Source organism: Myxine glutinosa, chromosome 2 (genome assembly GCF_964187855.1).
Source record: "Myxine glutinosa chromosome 2, kmMyxGlut1.1, whole genome shotgun sequence".
Taxonomy (NCBI): Eukaryota; Metazoa; Chordata; class Myxini; order Myxiniformes; family Myxinidae; genus Myxine; species Myxine glutinosa.
Genome location: NC_136262.1, coordinates 229,847,123 through 229,870,404, shown reverse-complemented (window position 1 = coordinate 229,870,404; position 23,282 = coordinate 229,847,123). Strand labels below are relative to the sequence as shown.

General features: G+C 47.6%; 1 protein-coding gene across 1 annotated transcript in view; it reads left to right on the top strand.

Moving 5' to 3' along the window:
- The window catches only part of LOC137422153 (protein unc-13 homolog B), a 745,568-nt gene that overhangs the window by 435,827 nt on the left and 286,459 nt on the right, over window positions 1-23,282 (top strand). Inside the window, exons 18-19 of the mRNA XM_068108912.2 lie at window positions 5,266-5,355; window positions 5,472-5,609. Of these exons, the coding sequence (XP_067965013.2) occupies window positions 5,266-5,355; window positions 5,472-5,609 (228 nt within the window). The remainder of the gene's footprint in view (window positions 1-5,265; window positions 5,356-5,471; window positions 5,610-23,282) is intronic.

Sequence of the window (23,282 nt, the reverse complement as noted above, 5' to 3'; positions counted from 1 at the left end):
CGAGAGACATGGAGACATCGAGAGATCTGAGAGAGGGCGAGGGCTTTGGGGGGGGGGGGCGTGGGAAGGGGGCAGTGGGAGAGGTATAAAACATATGGACACTGCCAGGACTTCCAGGAAAGAAGTTGGAATTTCAAACAAGGTGGATCTGGGGTGAATTAGCGGGGGTAGAAAAGATCAAGGTTTTGGATGGGGGAAGATAAGAGATGGTGGTGAACAGCTGTTTTAAAGACCTGGAGGGAGGAGTGGGATTGAAGGGAGTGAGGGAGTTTGTTCCAGAGGCGGGAGAAAAGAGGAATGAAAGAGTGAAGGTGAGCGGAGAGCCGAGATTTCGGCAGTTTAACCATCAGAGGGTTGCTGGCAGATCTTGTGCGACCTGTAGGAATATTTGGGGGACAGAGCACAGAGAGAGCTGGGGGTGCAAGGCCGGAGAGGAGTCGGTAGAAGACAGAAAGACCACCTACCTGCCTGCGGTGAGTGAGTGAAAGGCCCTCAGAGATAGCTTCATCGCGGGAGATTCCAATAATTCTGAAAGCTTTGGTTTCAACAGCGTGAAGCCGAGCTAGGTGTGAGGCAGGAGCACCGGCCCATAGGGGAGAACAGTATTCCATTGAGCTGCGGATGAAAGCCTTGTATGTGGTGAGGAGCTCAGGTGTGCCGAGGAAGGACTTCGCACGACGGAGGATGCCCAGTCGGCGACTGGCTTTGGAGGCCAGCTTGGAAATGTGGTTTTCCCAAGAAAGATCATGGCAGATAGTGAGACCCAAAATCTTGAGCGACAGAACTTCTTGGAGAGGATTGTTGAGAAAGTAGATGGGAGGGTTGTCCAGTCGATCTTTTCGGAGAGACATAGTAAGAGTGTGAGATTTGTCAGGATTGAAAGACATGTTCCACTTGTTTGACCAGTCTGTGATTTTGTCCAGGTCTTCAGAGAGTGAGGAGGCAGCAGACTGCCGATCTGAGGGAAGAGGAATGGAGCGGCAGAGAGTGGAGTCATCAGCAAAGAGATAGAGAGGATTTTCGAGAGAGTCAGAGAGATCATTGATGAAGACCAGAAAAAGCACGGGGCCCAGAACACTGCCTTGGGGAACTCCAGCCTGAACAGGAAGAGGAGATGAGAGAAACCCATTCAGGGCCACACGTTGACGACGACTAGAGAGGAAGTCCGCCAGCCATGCGTGGAGATTTCCATGGATACCAAAGGAGGAGAGTTTGGTGAGCAGAGCGGGGTGCCAGACCGTGTCGAAGGCTAGAGTCTTCACTAAAGTCGAATCAAATCTTCTTTGTCACATACCCAACATATCCACCAAGTTTCGTCCACCTACATCCACAACTTTTTGAGATATTTTGTTCACAGGGCAGACAAACAGACAGCAGACAAACAAACAGACAGGGGTGAAAACATAACCTCCATCCACCTTCAGTGGCAGGGTTGTGTCAAATCTCTTCGACCTATGAGTATGATTATGTTGTGGCCAAGGTGGTGAAGAGTATTATCAGTTCTTCATTTCCTGTCAGTGGACTTCACAGCAAATGGTAGGAGTTTGTGCTTCGGTGGCTTGTTCTTGCCACAGGAGACATCCTAGTCTGAGTCATTGGCAAAGGAGGTGGCAAGTTTTTTTTGTTTTTTTTGACTCTTTCAGATGGATTTGCACACTCGTACTACCATCTGAAAAGCTGCTTTGGTTATCACATCTCCAGTGTTGGCAGATTTCACACTGTGCAGCTCCACATCATGGAATTTTTCACTTTGGCAGGCTCACTCATCAATAAGTCTGGGTAAAGAATAAGTTTTCATTTGTCTTCCAGAAATACGAGTAATACTCCTGTAAACTCACTTTCCAGCCGAAGACAAACATGTTTCATGGTTGAATCTTTGACTTGGCTTCTACCAAGATAATTCATGCATGTCACATGTCACTTGTTCAGATGTGTCATCTGTCATGGGTAGCATTTCAGGATGGGAGAAGAGCTCATACCAAATATACGAAAACAGGTATCTGTATGAATGGTTATTTGCTCCCTCATGTTGAACCTCAGTGCCTTCATCTTGTTCCCCGCATCCTCTGTCACAGCTGGCGACAGGCTCTTACCTTGTGTAAGAATGGTAGCAAGACCTATAAGAATGGTATGCTGATTCTACTCACCTAACAATGTGTGGAGGCCCTCAATGTCAGACATGAAATCAGGGATGTCTCTCTAGTCATATCTCTTGCTTTTGATACAGCCTGACATCCTGCCTCACTCTCCAAACTCTCTGCCTATGGTGTCCAAGGCTAATGCTAACAATCCTTTTGAGGAAGTTCAGTCATTCAAACTCCTGGATCTCACTATCAGCCATGATCTTTCAAGGGTAAACCGCATTTCAAAGTTTGCCTTCATAGCCAGCCACCAACTAAGCATCCTCCATCGTACAAAGTCCTTCCTTGGCACACTTGAACTCCTATCCACCTATAAGGCCTTCATCTGCAGCTTGATGGAGTATTGCTCTCTCTTCTGGGCTGGCTCCCCTGCCTCACATCTTGCTCAGCTTTACGCCTTGGAAACCAAGGGTTTTAATAGTATTGGACTCTCCCGTGCTAAAGCCGAGTCTAGGGGTCTATCACTTCAACATTGCAGACAGGTCGGTGGCCTCCCTGTCTTCTACTGCCTCCTTTCTGGTCTTGCACCCTCTTCTCTTTCCATGATTTGTTCCCCCCAAGGTTTCTGCAGGGCTCACAAGGTCCACCATCAACCCCATTCTGGTGAAACTACCTAAATCCAGGATCACTGTTCACCTCCACTCATTTGTTCCTCTTTTTCCCACCTATGAATCGACTTCCAGTCTTCCACATTCTCTTCAATCTCACTCTTCCCTCCAGGTCTTCAAGACGGCTGTTCACCACCATCTCAGGTCATCGCTAAGCCAAAACCATGATCTTTTCTACACTTGTTAACCCCACCCAAATCCCTCATCCTTCCAATTTTCCAGTTTTCCCTCCTTGGAGTTTCCTTCTGTGTCCATCTTGTCCACTCCATGCATGCGTGTTTTGTGTCCTGTCTGTGTCTGTTATGTCCTGATCCGTTCAGCGTACCAGCTCTTCCACGAGTCTCGATTACGTATACATAAAAAAAACCTGTGATAATGCCTCTTAGAAGCTGCAAGCTCTTATTTGGCGATGCTAGAGTCAAGAAGTTTCTTTATCGTGAAAATGCTGTGGCAATTGCGATGGTATTGCACTGCTGGGATTTCTCGCTCGGGCAAGTCTTTGGCCATGTCCAAGATCGGAGCATGCTTTCCAATCTCAGCAGCTCTCAGCAGTTTTCTACGAATCAGTTTTGTGGTGACATCACTTTTGAATCTGGCTCTTCATAAGCACAATGGATGACACAGTTCATGCATGTCTGCTTCCACGGCAACCTGCTGCTTTCTTTATTAAAGGCGGACTCCATTGTCATTCAAGGTAGCACTCTTGAATTGCAATATACAACCAGTAAGTCATGGTGAGATAATACAAAATGCAATTATGACTAAATATGAAAAAACATATTCCAATAATCCTATATTTTCATAACTTCAGACATTAATGTAATTAATATGGAGAAACATTTTGTCAAATTTGAGCTACATTACAATTTTCATCTTTTTGGCCACCTTTTGCATGTCTATGTGGTGAGGGGAGGTAAAGGTGTATAACTTGGCTAAAACCTAGCAGATGGTCATACTTTTTGCTTCTCTGTAAACTACTGTAGATACATCTAGTTAGCTGATCCAATAGCATTGGGGCACCTAACTATTTCTTATATAATTATATTCCTAGTTATATTCATAACCCCCCAAATTTGACCAAATCAAACGAGTGAATGAGCCTCGGTTTGACAACCAACTCAAAAATGTGCAGATGGGAAGTAGTCCGTGGGCTGAGTAGGGTTTACATGCACCCCCCCCCCCCACAACTTAACTTCCCGGGTATGTCCATGTACCCCCCACCCTAGGGGTTAGGAAAAACCATGTTAACAGAAAAAAAACTCATTCCCTCATAGTTTGACCTCTGGTGACCTCATTAGTGACCTCATTTGCATATAACACATATCATTGTAAAGAGTGTCCCAGGACAAACATTTTGAGGGGTCATATGCAACCATAGGATGACGAGGTAAAAAGTTATGGCCATTTGAATTTCGCCTACCCATAATTTTCGGAAATCACTGACACAGGGGGGGTAACATCAAAATATGCGTGGGAGGTACCTTGGGAATGAGTTTTTTTTTCTGTTAACATGGTTTTTCCTAACCCCTAGGGTGGGGGGTACATGGACATACCCGGGAAGTTAAGTTGTGGGGGGGGTGCATGTAAACCCTACTCAGCCCACAGACTAAAGATAGTTCGTTGTAATAGTGGAAACACCTTATTTTGGATACTCCTGACCTGTTACTGGCTGATATTAGCTTCATCAGACTGTGCCATTGGCACATTGGGTGATATTCACAAAATACGTAAAAACATCAACATGTTGAAAAGGAAAAATGCAAAATAAATAAACTAAGCTGCTTTTCTGGAATCTGGATTACGACCAGAAACCACAATATTTGGTCAATTTAATGACTGCAGATTTTGGAAAACTGGTTGCCTGGTAGGATGTGGCAAGTGTAAATTGATTCAGGGAAGATATTTATCAAAGACGCCTCTACCCAGTGGATTAAGTCTTTTGTTTTGATGTAAGACTTAAGGGGAGTGTCTAATTTTGATACATTAAATTGTTTTTGTATCTAAAACCTGCCCGGATTGGACAATGTTTGCAAGTGAAGCGAAGAAAATTGTCCGACTAACTTCTGTGATCCGGATGAAATATTGGACAAGATTAGTAAATCATGGATTTTTTGATAAATATGCGACATCAATTATCCTTTTTTTCACTGGAGGATGTACATACAGGGTGAAAACAAAAATTCCAGAATTCTTTAAAAACATAACATTTTGTGGCCATCTCATATCTATTAACATACAATATTATAAAAAGTGAAATTCACTGTGTAGTTGTCATGCAAAGGGTGCCGTGGTAAGGCAATATAGTGTCTTGAGAGTGTCCTAATGAAATACCACCAGTTTTTAGAGATCGCCTTGGGCTTGGCACTAAGAGCGGACTCTGAAATCGACCCATCCTCCAATTCATTAATTATACCAGGAATTCGTTTAGCACCAGGAATATAAAGAGATGTTTTGTTAACAAGCAACATGCGGGGTTTTTCACCTTGCATGGATGCATCCCATGTCTCCTTATGCAGAACAACTTCCCAGCCAGTAATCAGGAGCGACTTCAGGACCTCAAATCCACTGTAGATTTACTCACAAGCATCACCTTCTTCAGAATGAAGGTAAGAATTGCAGAGGAGTCCTCAGGCAAACGCTTTGGCCAGAAATAAAGGTTTTTCTTTGTGATAAAGGTGAGGAGTTTTCCCAGGAAACACGTGCTTCCCATTTTTACTTTCAGGTTCAAGAACTGCAGAGTCCTCCACGTGCCGGCAACGTGGTAAAGGACTGCGTGAAGAACTCGCTAACATCCACATATGAGTACATTTACGCAAACTGTCATGACCTCTACAGCCAAGAGTACCAGACTTCTGACCAGGTGAGGATATGAGCAAACAGGTAACACTACTACTCGGTTGGGTGTGATGGGATTTACTTTCATGTACGTAGCCTCTTGCTGCACATATAACTTCCTTAATATGCACATAATGTCCTTGCCTGACATATAACCTCCGAACTATACACCTCACCTCATTGCTGTCTACATAACCTCCTTACTATACATGTAACCTCCTTACCATACACCTCACCTCATTGCTGTCTACATAACCTCCTTACTATACATGTAACCTCCTTACCATACACCTCACCTCATTGCTGTCTACATAACCTCCTTACTATACATGTAACCTCCTTACTATACACATAACTTACTTAATATACACATAAACTCTTTCCTTGACATATGTCCTCCTCATTTCAGGGTGTCTCAAAAAGATGTATACACACACACACACACACACACACACACACACACACACACACACACACACACACACACATATATATATATATACATATACATATACATACATACAGTCACGTGAAAAAGTAAGTACACCCCATGTAAAGTTTTGACTTTTTCAACATATTTCAACATACAGCTATTTGATCTTCATTTCAACAATATTGATAGATAAAGGTGATATAATATAACAAATATCATGAAACATTTACATTGTGTAGTCCATTGTATAATTTAAATAAACATAAATGCAAATTTCGCATGTGGAAAAAGTAAGTACACCCCTACATTTATCATGACATTCAAATACCTAAAATTAGAATCAGGTGCACCAGCTCAGATGTGTACCCCGGTTTAGAATAGGTACACCGTATCCCTGCGCATCGGGCGACTCAGGGTTGGCGTCAGGAAGGGCATCCGGCCATAAAAACATTGCCTCAAAACGGGAACCATGATTGTCATGGGGCCCGCAAGGCTAACCCCCGCTCTAGCAGGGAAAAATGGCCATAAAACGTTCATTTATTGCATTATGCTTTGTTTGTTTTGTTTTGTTTTGCTATGCATTATGTTTTGCACTCTGTCAAAGCGTCTTTGGGCTCCCTGAAAAGCGCTATATAAAATAAATGCATTATTATTATTATTATTATTATTATTATTATTCATTTTTCACACTAACAGATAGCGTTAGTCTCAAAGACAAAAGTGAAACGATACCCATAACGCAAAGCATGAACTACATGGCAGAGGGTTGCTTGATGTTTGAACAACGCAAAGTAATTTTGAAGTGGTACATATTGGAAATTTTGAAAATGTGTGTGCAAAGACAGTGGAGACGTGAATTTGCAATGGAACCTCCATCATCTATCTATAATTCCAGTAATCTCTGTGTGTGTGTCTGTGTGTTTGTTTGTCTGTGACCGCTGTTTCTCGACAACCACGGGTCCGATATACTTGAAACTTGCCAGGTATATTGCTGGGGACCTGAGGATGTGCCTTTTCAAGGTTTCATATTAATCGGAGAAGTAGTTACCGAGCTATGGCGATTTAGCCGTTCGCCGTTCGCTTTGGCTTTGCGAATGAACCAAACCATTTCATGTAAATAGAGGGGGGGGGGGGGTTCTACCGTACTCGCAAGCCGTTCGCTTTGGCTTTGCGAATGGACCAAACCATTTCATGTAAATAGAGGGGGGGGTTCTGTGGTCGTTACTGCCACGTGGTTTCAAAGTTTTTTTTTGTTGTTGTTGTTTGCACGCATGTTTTTTTGCACCCACGTACGGGCACGCCCTAGTGAACAACAATTACAAGAATTCGGGATCAACCTGAGATGTACGGTTTATGTGCAAGACGTGTGCAAACGATGATCTGGAACTCATGAACGGGTGTGGAAAATTCTGCTATGGTGTTACAGCAATTCACACGATCAGGACAAAAATCTCTAAGATTATGTGCTCGTGAGACTGGAATCGGCAGGGCACCAGACTGGAATATGTCGATTGCTTCTGCACACACCGAATGTCCACCTTTTCTGAGGTGTGTAGTGGTAACCTCCTTACTAGACACATAAACTCCGTGGTAGACACATAGCCTTGCTATACGTAGTTGTTTTTTTTACCTATTCTACCAATATATTTAAACACATTAAAACAAAGCAACTGCATGAATCATGACAACAATTTATATTGCTGCCTTTATTCTTCCGAGCAATGACACTGCAGGTACTGTACTTTTATTCGTCAATTAAAAATGCTTATGGATACCTATTATATGTGTTACTGAGAAAAAACACAGTACTTCTGCCACTATAGTACTTACCAATTTTACTGCTTATTCGTCAGCAGCACGGCTCCGCTTCCATACATCATTCAACCAGCTGAGCAAATTCATTCCTTGATCCTGGGTCAAATAGGCGTTCGATAATAAATAGGACAGAACATGCCATTATGGATAAACAATAAACATCGTTCATCAGACTCCTGAAACTGCCTGACTCATTAATAAATTATAGATATTTCGCTTCCAAACTTTTAGCCAGATTGTGGTTGTGGCGATGTTGGTTGTTGTTGTTGTTGTTGTTGTTTTTGCCGTCATCGTCTTCGTCGTTGTTAGGATTATTATTTGTTTCTTGCCATGAAATTATATCACTCCTATTTCTCAGAGATCTCTTCGCCAACAAGCATGAAAAATCACAGGCCTGTTCCAAGTTATCAGATCTCTGGAGTACTTTTCTTTCAATGAATCTGATTGGTGGAAAGGATTGGTGGCCATCTTGGATTCATGAATATATTTTTAAAAGATCCTCTCGAGAACTGCTGAACCGATCAATACTAAACTTCAGATACCTCATAGATGGACCGGGTCACTTTAACTTTGGAAACACAGTTACCTCTGTCCAATAAAATGGCTATCCTGAGCCAATCAAAATCAAAAGTGACCATTTTTCACCAACAGGAAGTTGATTGACTTTATTGGAGAAAGTTGATATATAATCAGTTATTGGTAAAGGTTATAGCAATTATCAATGTGCACAATCCCTCCCTATTCCATCTCCAGGCGCTGCATGACGTCATCGCCAGGCGTTGAGGGCCTTTGGCACCCGGCGATGATGCGCGCCGAAAGGGAGTACTCCGTTTTCACTCCGTTTGTTTTCTTTCTTGTTTTCTTGTTTTCTTGTATATTTGTCTCAGCGATCCTTTGAGCTAGGAAGCTGCAATCTGGGCACAATAGTGAACAAGTGCTTTGGCAAAAAGGGTATTTTTTTCTTTTTTGATTCATCAATTAATTGATTAATTACTTAGTTATCATTGATATATTCATTACTTGTTTATTTTCTTTCTCATCTGGGCAATATCTCAGGCATCTTTTGAGCTAGGTAGCCGATATTTGGACACGACAATGACCAAGTGATTTGGGGACGTAGAGTATTTTTGATTTATTGATTATTTAATTTTTCGTTCAAATATTTAATTTTTCGTTTTATTAAAAATATATATTTTTTGTATACATAGTCTAGTAGGAAGACTAGGTCCCTCTGCACCCCCCGGAGATATACTTCTAATCAGTGTTTCTAGATTGGAAAAAATGTGTAGAAAATGACTAGCTATGGCCCCAAGCTGAAAAAATGTCCCACATACCATTTTTATGCAAATTACTGCTGCAAATTTTATGCAAAATTATGCAAATTTTATGCAAATTTTTGATGAGGAGTAGAGTTGAGGGGTCTTTGAGGGCTTCATCGAGGTGCTCTCGGTTGCAAGACTGGGTCATTCTGAGAAGCACAGCAGGGTCAGAGATCATGATGTTCTCCTCCTCAGTGAATCTCTCCATCAACAGCCTCTCCATTGCCTCACACACTGTTTTGAGGCAAAAGAGGGACTTTGCGTAGGCCTTTCCACTGAGAACACCTTTGAGAGATCCACTTGTTACTAGTTGTGCCTCAAAGAGAATCTCTGCATATCCAGAACCACGCATCTTGTGTCCAGTGAGCATCCCGATGTAGTTCATGGATGTGTGGAAGGGTCCAATCGTTACTACATGACTAGCAAATTCATTTGGCCAGCGCCAGATGATGGGAAGGGCTTTCATGCAGACACCCAGATCAAATGTATTCAGGACCCATCTCTGACCCACCTCAGCAGTTGCTGCCTCGGAACGCTTCAGTAGCTCACGAACAACTGCGTTGTCTGTGATCGGTCTGTGCCTGGTGCCTGCATGGCATGGCAATGGCCTGCAGCCTGTGCCTGGGCTAGGGGGTTTCACCTCTGCAACTGGTTCTCCCCCACCCAGCAAATCAACAGTCGACTACTGCACGCCTATCCACCAACCGATCACAGACAACGCAGTTGTTCGTGAGCTACTGAAGCGTTCCGAGGCAGCAACTGCTGAGGTGGGTCAGAGATGGGTCCTGAATACATTTGATCTGGGTGTCTGCATGAAAGCCCTTCCCATCATCTGGCGCTGGCCAAATGAATTTGCTAGTCATGTAGTAACGATTGGACCCTTCCACACATCCATGAACTACATCGGGATGCTCACTGGACACAAGATGCGTGGTTCTGGATATGCAGAGATTCTCTTTGAGGCACAACTAGTAACAAGTGGATCTCTCAAAGGTGTTCTCAGTGGAAAGGCCTACGCAAAGTCCCTCTTTTGCCTCAAAACAGTGTGTGAGGCAATGGAGAGGCTGTTGATGGAGAGATTCACTGAGGAGGAGAACATCATGATCTCTGACCCTGCTGTGCTTCTCAGAATGACCCAGTCTTGCAACCGAGAGCACCTCGATGAAGCCCTCAAAGACCCCTCAACTCTACTCCTCATCAAAAATTTGCATAAAATTTGCATAATTTTGCATAAAATTTGCAGCAGTAATTTGCATAAAAATGGTATGTGGGACATTTTTTCAGCTTGGGGCCATAGCTAGTCATTTTCTACACATTTTTTCCAATCTAGAAACACTGATTAGAAGTATATCTCCGGGGGGTGCAGAGGGACCTAGTCTTCCTACTAGACTAACAAGATTTGAGGCTTGTGTAAGAGCTAACATTAATCACAAAAAACATAAACGGACACATAAAACATGTAATAAAGGGAGCGGGAGACAATATGGGGAGAGAGAGGTAAGCACACAAGTACAACAGTAGAGAACAGGGACATCGGGAGATCTGTGGGAGGGAGAGGGCTTGGGGGGAAGGAGGGAGGTAGGTGGGAGAGGTATAAAACACATGGACACTGCAAGGACTTCCAGGAAAGAAGTCGGTATTTCAAAAAAGTGGATCTGGGGTGAATTAACGGGGGTAGAAAAGATCAAGGTTTTGGATGGGGGAAGATAAGAGATGGTGGTGAACAGCTGTTTTAAAGATCTGGAGGGAGGTGTGGGATTTAAGAGAGTGAGGGAGTTTGTTCCAGAGGCGGGAGAAAAGAGGAATGAAGGAGTGAAGGTGAGCAGAGAGTCTTGATTTTGGCAGTTTAACCATAAGAGGGTTGCTGGCAGATCTTGTGTGACCTGTAGGAATATTTTGGGGACAGAGCACAGACTGTGCAGGGGGTGCTAGGCCAGAGAGGAGTCGGTAGAAGACAGAAAGATCACCAACCTGCTTGCGGTGAGCGAGTGAAAATTCATGGCAAGAATGTCATCAGATGTCAATAATGTCATTGATGGTAGATAGTCTAATTTCCTGTACTGGGAGAGTTATCTTAAAGTGTTTCCAAGAAACCTTTGGTGATTGTTTCATTTCTCTCAAGTTTCCATATCAGCATCAGTATGGAATGATATGGTGCTCTCGCAGATCCCACTTAAATCCATGTGGTTATTTTTGATGGAGAAATTTGAGAATCAAGTATTTACACAAAGGCCACAGACGCATGGAGTTGAAGACAAAATGATGGAACAGTGGACGAGGACTTGTGTCTCATAGCACTGATTCGTTTAATATGTCTGTTGGAGAAAGTGTAAAGGCCAAATGGTGGTCACATGGAAAGTTTTATTCTTACCATAAATTTCGAAAGAATATTATTCATATTTAATGAATGTATTCTTGCACATTTATGCACATTCAACATTTTCAATTGCAAATGTGCCATCATCAACTCAGGGCCATCCAGCCCATATTGTATTTGCCAAAAGGGGAGGTCGTGGGGTGGGAAGCATGAGGTGAAAAGGGAGAGTGGTGGAGCAAGGAAGGAGTTAAAAAAGGGAAAATATTCACTGAAGATGGGAGTCAGGGGAGGGGAGTGGGATGTATGTAAATTACATGGTAGCAGGTTCAAACATTGTCAATGCTTAGTGTGGGTGGAGATGTGCATTGTTTACATCTCAAAGATTGGTTTGTTTGAAGTCACTGAAGGTGACCCCGGAGTGTGTTTCATTAACGGACCAATTTTCATGCACCGCCTCATGCTGGGCTTTATGTGAACACTCGCTGCACAGCAGTCCTCACTTTGAGGACGTCCCATCTGTTGTTTCACACTTGCACAGATATCAGGTTGACAAAAAGGCCACCTTCACCAAAATATCAAACAGCTTTAATGAGCTATGGCATACCCCAACCCTAGAGTCACATACATGTCACTGTACTATTCCTCAAATAAGCATTCACTTTAGAAACTCTTGAAACCTTAAAAAGGTCAAAACAATTGGTTGTGGCATTGTACTTGCGAAGGTCCGTATAGACGGAGTTTATACCCGTAGTCGAGGGATTTGAACCCTGTATACCAAACCAACCACAAAACATAGGTTATAATCTATAATAATAATAACTCTATGGTATTCTAAGAATACTTACCCTTCGCAGTCAACTTGGTGCAAGCCAACTGTTCTGTTTTTGAAGGTTTTTTTTCTTTCTTTGATCCAATATGGCTGCCAGACCACGTGAGCGATTACATCATCAATTTATATTCTCTTATATAATTGTTGCATAGATCACACTCAATAAATTTCAAACTGATCAAACTAAGCGTCGTCCCTGTCAAATTATGACGTCATAATTACGACACCAATGACGTCATTGTTAACAACACCTATTCCCCATGCGGAGTTCTTTACAATGAGCCACGTTTCAATTTTTTCCATGTAGCGGTTTTGGAGAATAGTGGTGTAACGTTTTTCAGTTTTTCCAAGATGGTGCCTGTACCACGTGACCTATTACAACATAATTATCATTAAAATATTCGACAGGAGGAGCCGCTTCTATGATGAAAATTTCGTGTTCATCAGACCAAAAGTTGCAAGTAAACAAAATTCATACTGATCGAAGGAAGCATTATAATTGTCGAATTATGATGTCATAACAAAGGCGCTGATGACATCATCACTAACATGTCTTATTCCCCATGGGGAGTTCTTGACAATGAGCCATGATTTTTTTTCCATTGAGCGGTTTCAGAGATATAGAGGTACGAAGTTTTTCCTAGATGACGCCTGTACCACATGACCAAGAATTGCAGAGAAAAAACTATTCATATTGATCGAATCAAGCGTTGTACTTGTTGAATTATGACGTCATAAACAAAGTACCGATGACATAATTAACACATCTTATTCCCCATGGTGAGTACTTGAAAATGAGCCTTGTTTCAACTTTTTCCATTGAGCGGTTTGGGAGATATAGAGGTGTAACATTTTTCCAAGATGGCGTCCGTACCACATGACCTATAACGTCATAATTATGAACAAAAAAAATTCTACACGCGAGGCAGACCTAGGGTAAAATTTCGTCTCAATCGGAGCAACGGTTGCCAAGAAAAAGAATTTTAAAAATTCAGACACGTACGTACGCACGCCGTATGTATGCACGCCACACATACGCAACCGAATGCCGAACCCTGATTTTCGCTTCGCGAGCGCAGGGTAGTAATAATAACCATAACGAGCACTGCCATTTTACAACTTCTGGCAGTGATGACTGGTTTCATCAATCTTCCTGCTTTCACATTATTATTTTTCTCTCTCTCTCTCACACACACACACACACACACACACACACACACACACACACACACACACACACCCACATCCACATCCACATCCACACACACATCCCCATACACACACACACAAACACACACACACATTCCCACACACACATCCCAATAAACACACACACACACTTCCCCATAAACACACACACACACACACACACATCCCCATAAACACACACATCCACACACACACACACACACACACACACACACACACACACACACACACACACACACACACACACCCATACACACACACACACACACACAAACACACACACATCCCCATACACACACACACACACACATACACACACATACACACACATCCCATACACAAACGCACACCCACACACATCCCCACACAACCCCCCTCCACCCCCACACACACACACACATTTCCATCCACACACATATACACACACACACACACACACACACACACACACACACATACACACATATCCATACACACACACACACACACACACACACACACACACACACACATATCCATCCACACACATATACACACACACACACATTTCCATCCACACACACATACACACACACACACACACACACACACACACACACACACACGCATATACACACACACACACACACACACACACACATCTACACACACACACACGCACACACACACATCCACACGCACACACACACATCCACACAGGCTTACTCGAGGGTTTTCCATATAAAATGCGATAGTGTCATATTTTCGTCAACAATAGTCGGAATTTTGCCAAATTTGTTTCGGTCGAGTGTGAGTATACCCCAGCGACTTCCAAATCTGAAATCGGAATTTAATTTGAGGTTAAAATGAGCCCGTGAGGTTGCTCCGTGCACAGCCTGCCATCGTGTACAGTGTGTTAATTAATTAATTCCCCACTCTCGATCTGAAGGAACTAGACCATATTGTATCTGCTTTTCGCCAGGCTTTCAGTGGTCGAGTATTCACCTACCTTAGCGACTACCAAATCCGAAAGCCAAATTTAATTCCGACTTGAAATGGGCCTGTATGGGCTGCCTGCATGAATCGTGCTTAGTGGAAAGTATTATACTGTGGCGGGCACAAGGGGCAATAATTCCGTGCACCAGTGGGTGGCGCGAGCGTCCAGGCGGGGAACTAAAATGCATGCCCCGCCTTTCAACCGATCGGCCACGCCCGGGGGCAAGGCGTGGCCTCGGGACATGTATGCGGGCTCTAAGCTCGAGCCCGCCCAGTGCTGAAGTGCGAGCTCTGAATAAAGACTCTTGTTGTATCAACGCGTTGTGGCCAACTCTCTGGCAATCGAGTCGTGTGTGCACAGCACCACACTGGTGACCCCGATTGGTTCAGCCGTTGCTGACCCCCGAACGCACCATGGCTACCAACGCCGTCGCAATCAACCTCCCGGAGTTTTGGGAAGCGCAAGCCGACGTTAGGTTTGTGCAGGCCGAAGCTCAATTTCAGCTCCGGGGCATCACAGCGGATGAGACCCGGTACGACCACGTGATCGCCGCCCTTGGGCCCGGCACTGCCGCCCGAGTCGTGTCCATCCTTCGGCGCCCGCCGGGCGACCACAAGTACGAGGCGCTCAAACGTCTCCTCCTCGCCACGTTCGGGCTCACAGAGGTCGAACGTGCCGACCGCCTCCTGGACCTTCCCGCCCTCGGCGACACACGACCATCCGTCCGGATGGATTTCATGCTGTCGCTGCTTGGAGACCGGCGCCCGGATTTCTTATTCCGAGCACTCTTCCTACGCCAGCTACCTGTACAGGTGCGCCTCGCGCTGGCCGGTTCCAAAATAACGGAACCCCGCACCCTGGCTGGAGAGGCCGACAAGTATTTCGCGGCCTGCAACACGCGGTCGGTGTACGGTGCTGCCGTAGTGGCTCCCGGTGCAGAGGCTCCAGTGCCCCCTGCTTCCCTCGTGGCCGCTGCTACGCCCCGCCCACTACCGCCGCCGCTGGCACGGCCGCCGCGGGGGCCACCACCCCAAACCTGGTGCTACTACCATGCCAGGTTCGGCCGCAAGGCTAAAACGTGCCGCCCGCCGTGTGCTTTTGACGGGTCGGGCCGGCGCTCACTTGCGGCCATGAGCGTCGGCCATTCCGGCAGCCTCCTGTTCATCATGGACACCTTGTCCGGGCGCCGTTTTCTTTGTGACACAGGAGCGCAGGTAAGTAAGCGTCCTCCCTGCCTCCACGTCCGACAAGCAAGCCGTGGGCCGGGGCCCCACTTTGCTTGCCGCCAACGGTACGCCCATCCGCACATTCGGGAAGCGTTGCCTCTCACTGCGGTTCGGAGGGCAGCGCTTTCAATGGTCATTCGTTACCGCCAGCGTGCCAATGGTCCTGCTCTGCACGGACTTCCTATGTGCGCATGGGCTGTTGGTCGACGTTAAGCGCAGACGTCTCGTCCAGGCCGAAACCTTCAGCTCGCTCGCTTGTTCGCTGAGTGGCTCATTGAGCAGCTCGCTGAGCGGCTCACCGAGCGGCTTGCCAAGTGGCTTGCTGAAAGGTTCCCTCCCGGCAAGGTTAGTCTGCTCGCTTCCGGCAGCGGACGAGTTTACCCGCCTCCTCGCCAGTTTTGCGGCCATCACGCGGCCCACCTTCTCAGCGGTGGCCGTCAAACACGGGGTGGAGCACCATATCCCCACGGTCGGGCCGCCGGTCTACGCCCAGGCATGCCGACTCGACCCCACGAAGCTCGCCGTGGCGAAAGCGGAGTTCGCCACACTGGAACGGCTGGGGATCGTACGGCGCTCCAACAGCGCTTGGGCTTCTCCTCTGCACATTGTGCCGAAGCCCGGCGGAGGATGGCGGCCGTGCGGTTACTACCGCCGGGTCAATGATGCCACCACCCCCGACCGCTACCCTGTCCCGCATATCCAGGACTTTTCCGCCCGGTTGGCGAACACGACCGTGTTCTCCAAGGTGGACCTCATCCGGGGCTACCACCAGGTCCCCGTCCATCCGGCCGCGATGTCCCAAAGACGGCCGTCATCACCCCTTTCGGCCTCTTTGAGTTCCTGCGAATGCCTTTTGGGTTGAAGAATGCGGCCCAGGCGTTCCAACGGCTCATGGACAGCGTCTTGCGTGACTTACCTTTCATCTATGTCTACCTGGACGACATCCTAGTCGCGAGCGCATCCCGGGATGAGCACCTGCTCCACCTCCGCACGCTTTTCGAACGCCTGGGCCAGCATGGCCTGATCATCAACCCCGCAAAGTGCCGTTTCGGCGTCGCCGCCATTGACTTCTTGGGGCACCGCATCACCAGCCACGGGGCCATCCCTTTACTGGTCAAGGTGGAGGCGGTCAGGGATTTCCCACGCCCCCGCATGATCAAGGGGCTCCAGGAGTTCCTGGGCATGGTAAATTTTTACCACCGCTTCGTGCCCCACGTCGCCCAGCTCCTCCATCCCCTGCACGAGGCCCTCCGGGGCAAGCCGGGCAAAGGTGACATCGCGTGGTCGGAGCCGATGGCCACGGCGTTTGCGGGCGCAAAGCTGGCCCTGGCCAACGCCACCATGCTGGCGCACCCGGCGCCCGGTGCACCAATCGCCCTCACCACCGACGCGTCGTACTACGCGGTGGGCACGGTGCACGAGCAGTGGGTGAGTGGTGCTTGGCAGCCGCTGGCATTTTTTCGCCGGCAGCTTCGCCCGCACGAACGCCGCTATAGCACCTTCGACCGCGAGCTGCTCGGGCTCCACCTGGCGATCCGACACTTCCGCCATCTGCTCAAGGGCCGCCCTTTCACGGCTTTTGTCGACCACAAGCCCCTTGTGTTCGCGATGGCCAAGGTCGCTGAGCCATGGTCGGCACGGCAGCAGCGTCACCTCTCTGCCGTGTCTGAGTACACGACGGACATCCGTCACGTCGTGGGTAAAGACAACCCGGTGGTGGATTGCCTTTCCCGGTCCGTTGCGCACGCGGTCCACCTCGGGATCGACTATGCCCGGATGGCAGAGGACCAGACCGCCGACCCTGGAGTCCAGGCCTTGCGGACCGCCGTCACGGGCCTCCGCGTCACCGAGGTGCCGTTCGACGTCGCGGGCGCGGCCCTCCTATGCGACGTCTCCCTCGGCCGGCCTCGCCCCATCGTGCCCGCTGGCTGGCAGCGCACGGTTTTCGACGCCATCCACGGCCTGTCCCGCCTGGGCATGAAGGCCTCCCAGAAGCTCGTCGCGGCGAAGTTCATCTGGCATGGCCTCAGGAAGGACGTCCGCGACTGGGCCAGGACGTGCCTCGCGTGCCAGCGCGCAAAGGTCCACCGCCACACCCAGGCCCCGTTGGCCCCGTTTACGGTGCCCGAGCGTCGGTTCAACCATGTCCACGTCGACTTGGTGGGACCTCTGCCCCCCTCGCGGGGGTTCACTCACCTCCTCACCATGGTGGACCGCACCACATGGTGGCCGGAGGCCGTGCCATTGGCGGCGACGTCTGCGGCTGATGTGGCGCAAGCTTTCATCGCCACTTGGGTTGCCCAGTTCGGTGCCCCCTCGGACATCTCGTCCGACCGCGGCCCACAGTTCACCTCGGAGCTCTGGGGCGCGGTGGCGCAAGGGCTCGGCGTCCAACTGCACCGCACCACGGCCTACCACTCCCAGGCCAATGGACTGTGCGAGCGCTTTCATCGCGACGGCAGCTGGGCCGACAGGCTCCCCTGGGTCCTGCTGGGCCTCAGGACGGCGCCCAAGGACGACCTGTGCTCGTCCTCGGCGGAGCTGGTCTTCGGGCAACCACTGCGGGTACCGGGCGAATTTATCCCCGACTCCACGGCTCCTTGGTCCGCGGCGCAACAGCGCTCCACCCTGCAGGAGACCTCCCGGAGGTTCGCCCCGGTGCCGACGGCACACCACGGTTGCCCGTCCTCCCACGTTGCCCCGGAGCTTCGCATGGCAGGGTACGTCTTCGTCCGGCACGACACCCACCGGGCACCGCTACGGCCCCCGTACGACGGGCCCTTCCGCGTGCTGGAGACCGGGGACAAATATTTCACCATCGACATCGGTGGCGCCCCGGATCGTATCTCAGTAGACCGCCTCAAGCCGGCCCACCTCGATCTGGACCACCCCCCGCAAGCAGCTCTGCCGGTGAGTGGGGCTGCCGTCGAGGCCGCCCCCCGGTGGTCAGACCCCCGGCACCCACAGCCCCGCCGTCCCGCTACCCCCCAGCCTTGCACGCATCGCCAGGGGGCGTTTCGGCCGGGTCATCCGGCTTCCCCGCAAGCTCACCCTTCAGGTGCGCGGGAATTCTGGGGGGCGCGTGTGGCGGGCACAAGGGGCAATAATTCCGCGCACCAGTGGGTGGCGCGAGCGTCCAGGCGGGGACCTAAAATGCATTACCCGCCCTTCGACTGATCGGCCATGCCCGGGGGCAAGGCGTGGCCTCGGGACATATATGCGGGATCTAAGATCCAGCCCGCCCAGTGCTGAAGTGCAAGCTCTGAATAAAGACTTGTTGTATCAACGCGTTGTGGCCTACCTCTCTGGCAATCGAGTCGTGTGTGCACAGCACCACAATACGAGTATAACTCCCCCTTGCGACCTGAGGTAACTCGGTCAAATTTTATCCGATTTGCACCGGGTTTGCAGTGGTTGAATATTCAAATACCTTAGCGACTACTAAATCTGAAAGCCGAATTTAATTCCGACTTGTAATGAGCCGCGCCAAGTGAAAATTAAGGCACGGCCCTCAGCAAAAGCGTGATTTCTTTATTCGACGATAACTTTAAAACTACAAATCCCACAAACTTACAACTTACCTTATTCTTCTCCTCGTGTTCTTATCTCTGGAAATCACCAAGGGAATGCGAAGCTGTGATGCAGGAAACCAATCAATTACATTAGTCCATGAGGTAGAGGGGCCCACCTAGCACCCTCCCCCACCCCCTCCCCCACCAATCAACGAAACTATATATTTTTTAAACTTTGAAATGTACTGTTTGAGAAATTATATGTTAACATGCGATAAATTGGGACTCAGTATGGATTTTGAGAGACTGAAAGTTGCTATTTCCTCTGTTATGATGGTATATTGGTTATATTGTTATGTATATATTGTTATATTATGATGGTATATTGGTTATATTGGATGTTATGATGGTTATACACGATGGTATACATAAGCAGAAGATTTTGATTTTTAATCCAACCAAAGATGGCTAACTGGCGGCCTTTAACTACAGTGCATTCAGAAAGTATTCAGACCCCTTCACTTTTTTCACATTTTGTTATGTTGCAGCCTTATGCTTAAATCGTTTAAATTCATTTTTTCCCTCATCAATCTACACTCAATACCCCATAATGACAAAGAGAAAACAGGATTTTAGAAAGTTTTGCAAATTTATTAAAAAGAAAAAACTGAAATATCACATTGACATGTGTATTCATACCCTTTGCTATGACACTTGAAATTTAGCTCGGGTGCCTCCCATTTCTCTTGATCATCTTTGAGATGTTTCTACACCTTGACTGGAGTCCACCTGTGGTAAATTCAATTGATTGGACATAATTTGGAAAGGCACACACCTGTCTATATAAGGTCTCACAGCTGACAATGCATATCAGAGCAAAAACCAAGCCATGAGGTCGAAGGAACTGCCCGCAGAGCTCAGAGACAGGATTGTGTCGAGGCACAGATCTGCGGAAGCCTACAAAAAAAATTCTGCTGCATTGAAGGTTCCCAAGAGCACATTGGCCTCCATAATTCTTAAATGGAAGAAGTTTGGAACAAACAGGACTCTTCCTAGAGCTGGCCGCCCGGCCAAACTGAGCAATCGGGGGAGAAGGGCCTTGGTAAGAGAGGTGACCAATAACCCGATGGTCACTCTGGCTGAGCTCCAGAGATCCTGTGTGGAGATGCGAGAAATTTCCAGAAGGACAACCATCACTGCAACACTCCACCGATCTGGGCGTTATGGTAGAGTGGCCAGATGGAAGCCTCTCCTCAGTGAAAAACACATGAAAGCCCGTTTGGAGTTTGCAAAAAAGCACCTAAGGGACTCTCAGACTGTGAGAAACAAGATTCTGTGGTCTGATAAAACCAAGATTGAACTGTTTGGCTTCCTTCTGGCCACTCTGCCATAAAGCCCAGATCAACTTTCAGTAACTTTCAGTCTCTCAAAATCCATACTGAGTCCCAATTTATCGCATGTTAACATATAATTTCTCAAACAGTACATGTCAAAGTTTCAAAAAAATATAGTTTCGTTGATTGGTGGGTGAGGGGGAGGGGGGGTGCTAGGTGGGCCCCTCTAGCTCATGGACTACATGGCCTGAGAAAAAAAGTGTTGCGTTTCTTTTTCTTTCAACAATAACGACTTCTAGCTTCCAGACCATACAACCAATCATGTTGAGATTTTAAACACTTATTCCCCTTGATGAGAGCTAGATTCCATTAAAATTTCAAGTCGATCCATGCAGCGGTTCAAGAGATCGAAGCTTTTAAAGATTTTTGTTCAAATTATTAATTGCGGCCAAACCATGTGACTTATCGAAACTTCCCAACTACCGTTTTAACTTCCCCACATGGTTTCCACTCGTGTAAAGTTTCCACTCGATGTCTTCAAAAATGAGGGAGGAGATAGGATTTAGAGTTTATGCTTAAAAACGTCATAACACCGAAACGATGCGATGTACGAAGTCGTCATGCTGTAACTTTTTGTTCGTCATGGGCATGCGATTCTGCATGCAAAGTTTGGGCTCGATCTGTTCAGCCGATGCAGAGAAAAAGGGATTTTAGTGTTTTTCCTTGAAAAACAATATGGCGGCCGAACCATGTGACGTATGACGTTGAAATTTTTTGCATTCTGAATTTTTTTTTCACTAAGGTCATGTAAAAAAAATCATATTCGTGGCATCAAGAGGTCTATTTGTCAAATTCTAACTTTGTAATGTTAGCACTTTTAATATCCTAAATAAACATGTTTTTTGGTCCTATTGCAGAGTTCTTTGGAATAAGCCATGACTCAATTGTTTCCATTGACCCATTTTGGAGATATAGAGGGGCAAAGATGAAGGTGTTTTCCAAGATGGCGCCCATATCATGTGACCTATGACGTCCAAATTAGCAGTAAAAAAATTCTACATGTCTAGCCAATCACTCGGTGAAAACTTTGTGTGAATCGGACCAACAGTTACTGAGAACATTGATTTTAAAGTTTTCAGAGGTCAAAAATAGGGTGGAAGAATATGAATAAGAAAAACTCGAGGAAAAACAAAAGGTATTCCTCTGCATGAAATGCAGAGGAAACCTAATTAAAGGGTGTGTGTGTGTGTGTCTCCTTCATAACTCCAAAACCATGAAACCTAGTGGCCACAAGCTTTGCCTGCATACTTCTCGACCTCCAGGAGAGCGCATGAATGAAAACTGGGTGTTTGTGTGTGTTTTTGAAGATCATTTACTCCAACAGGCTTACCTTTGGTCAGCCTGTATTCAGGTCACTCAGCTTTGGGTCTTAATTCCACCATTTTGTCTGCTCAACTCAAGTATGCCTTGCCTCAGAACAGGTCGATTTCTGTACAATAAAGCTTCATATCTACGAATGGTAATGTAGCAGATCTTCATGCCTCGCTCCCACTCCACTCCTCGCACCACCCTCCCTCCCGGATTGTACAGTATTGTGACATGCGGTGAAGCTTCGCTCTCCTCCCCCAGCCTCCCCCCCATCCTTTCTCCCTTCCCTCCCTCTCCTCCACCCTTCTGCCCTCCCTTCTGCCCTCCATATCTCCTCTCCCCCTCCCTCTTCCCTTGCCTTCCCTTCCCACCTCCCCTTTCCCTTCCTCCCTTTCCCTCCCTCCCTCTTCTCTCTCCCTCTCCTCTCTTCATATTCCTGCCACGAAGCAACTTCATGTCACCCCACAGCGCTGGGTACCTTTCTCTCTATCCCTCCCCTCTCTCTATCCCTCCCCTCTCTCTCCCTCCCCTCTCTCTCCCTCCCTTCCCATCCCTCTTTGTCTCTCCCCCACCCCTCTCTGTCTCTTCCCCACCCCTCTCTGTCTCTCCCCCACTCCTCTCCCTCCCTCTTCCCTCTTCGCTCCCTCTTCGTTTTTCCCTCTTATCCCCTCTCGCCTTTATCCCCTCCCCCTCCTCCCTCCCTTCCCTCCCCCCTCCTTCCCCTCTCCCTCTTCCCTCACCCCCTCTATCCTGCTCCCCTCCTCTCTCCCTCCCCTCCCCTTCCCCATCCCATGCCCTCCCCTTCTCTTTCCCCCTCCCCTTCTCTTTCCCCCTCCTCCTCCCTTACCATTCCCACCTCCTCCTCCCTTAGCCTTCCCACCGCCTCCTCTCCTCCACTCCCAATCCCCTCTCCATCCTCCCTCCCCTCCCACCTCTCTCTCTCCCCACCCCAACCCCGCCACTCCCCTGTCTCCTCCCTCCCCCTTCCTCTCCCCCTCTCTCCTCCCCTCCCCCTCTCTTTATATTCCCATCAGGAAGCAACATCATGTTACCCAGCAACACCGGGTACCTTTGCTAGTGACAAATAGAATGCTCTTTGTAAGTACTGTTATGATTAGTTATTAATGTTGTATTTTGAAATGTTAAAGTTTGTACAGGCATGTTTGTGAACTCATTTTGAGCCTCTGGTCCACTATCGATTGAAACGGTTTAGGGGCATACAGCCTGCAAAGCTAGATATCCATCCTTTTTGTCATAATCATTGATGACCTTCAATTTGTATCTCATATAGTCATTGCTGAACCTGATGATGTCTGCTCTATGGTACGGTCCAACAATCTTCCTCGACTCCGAACACAAA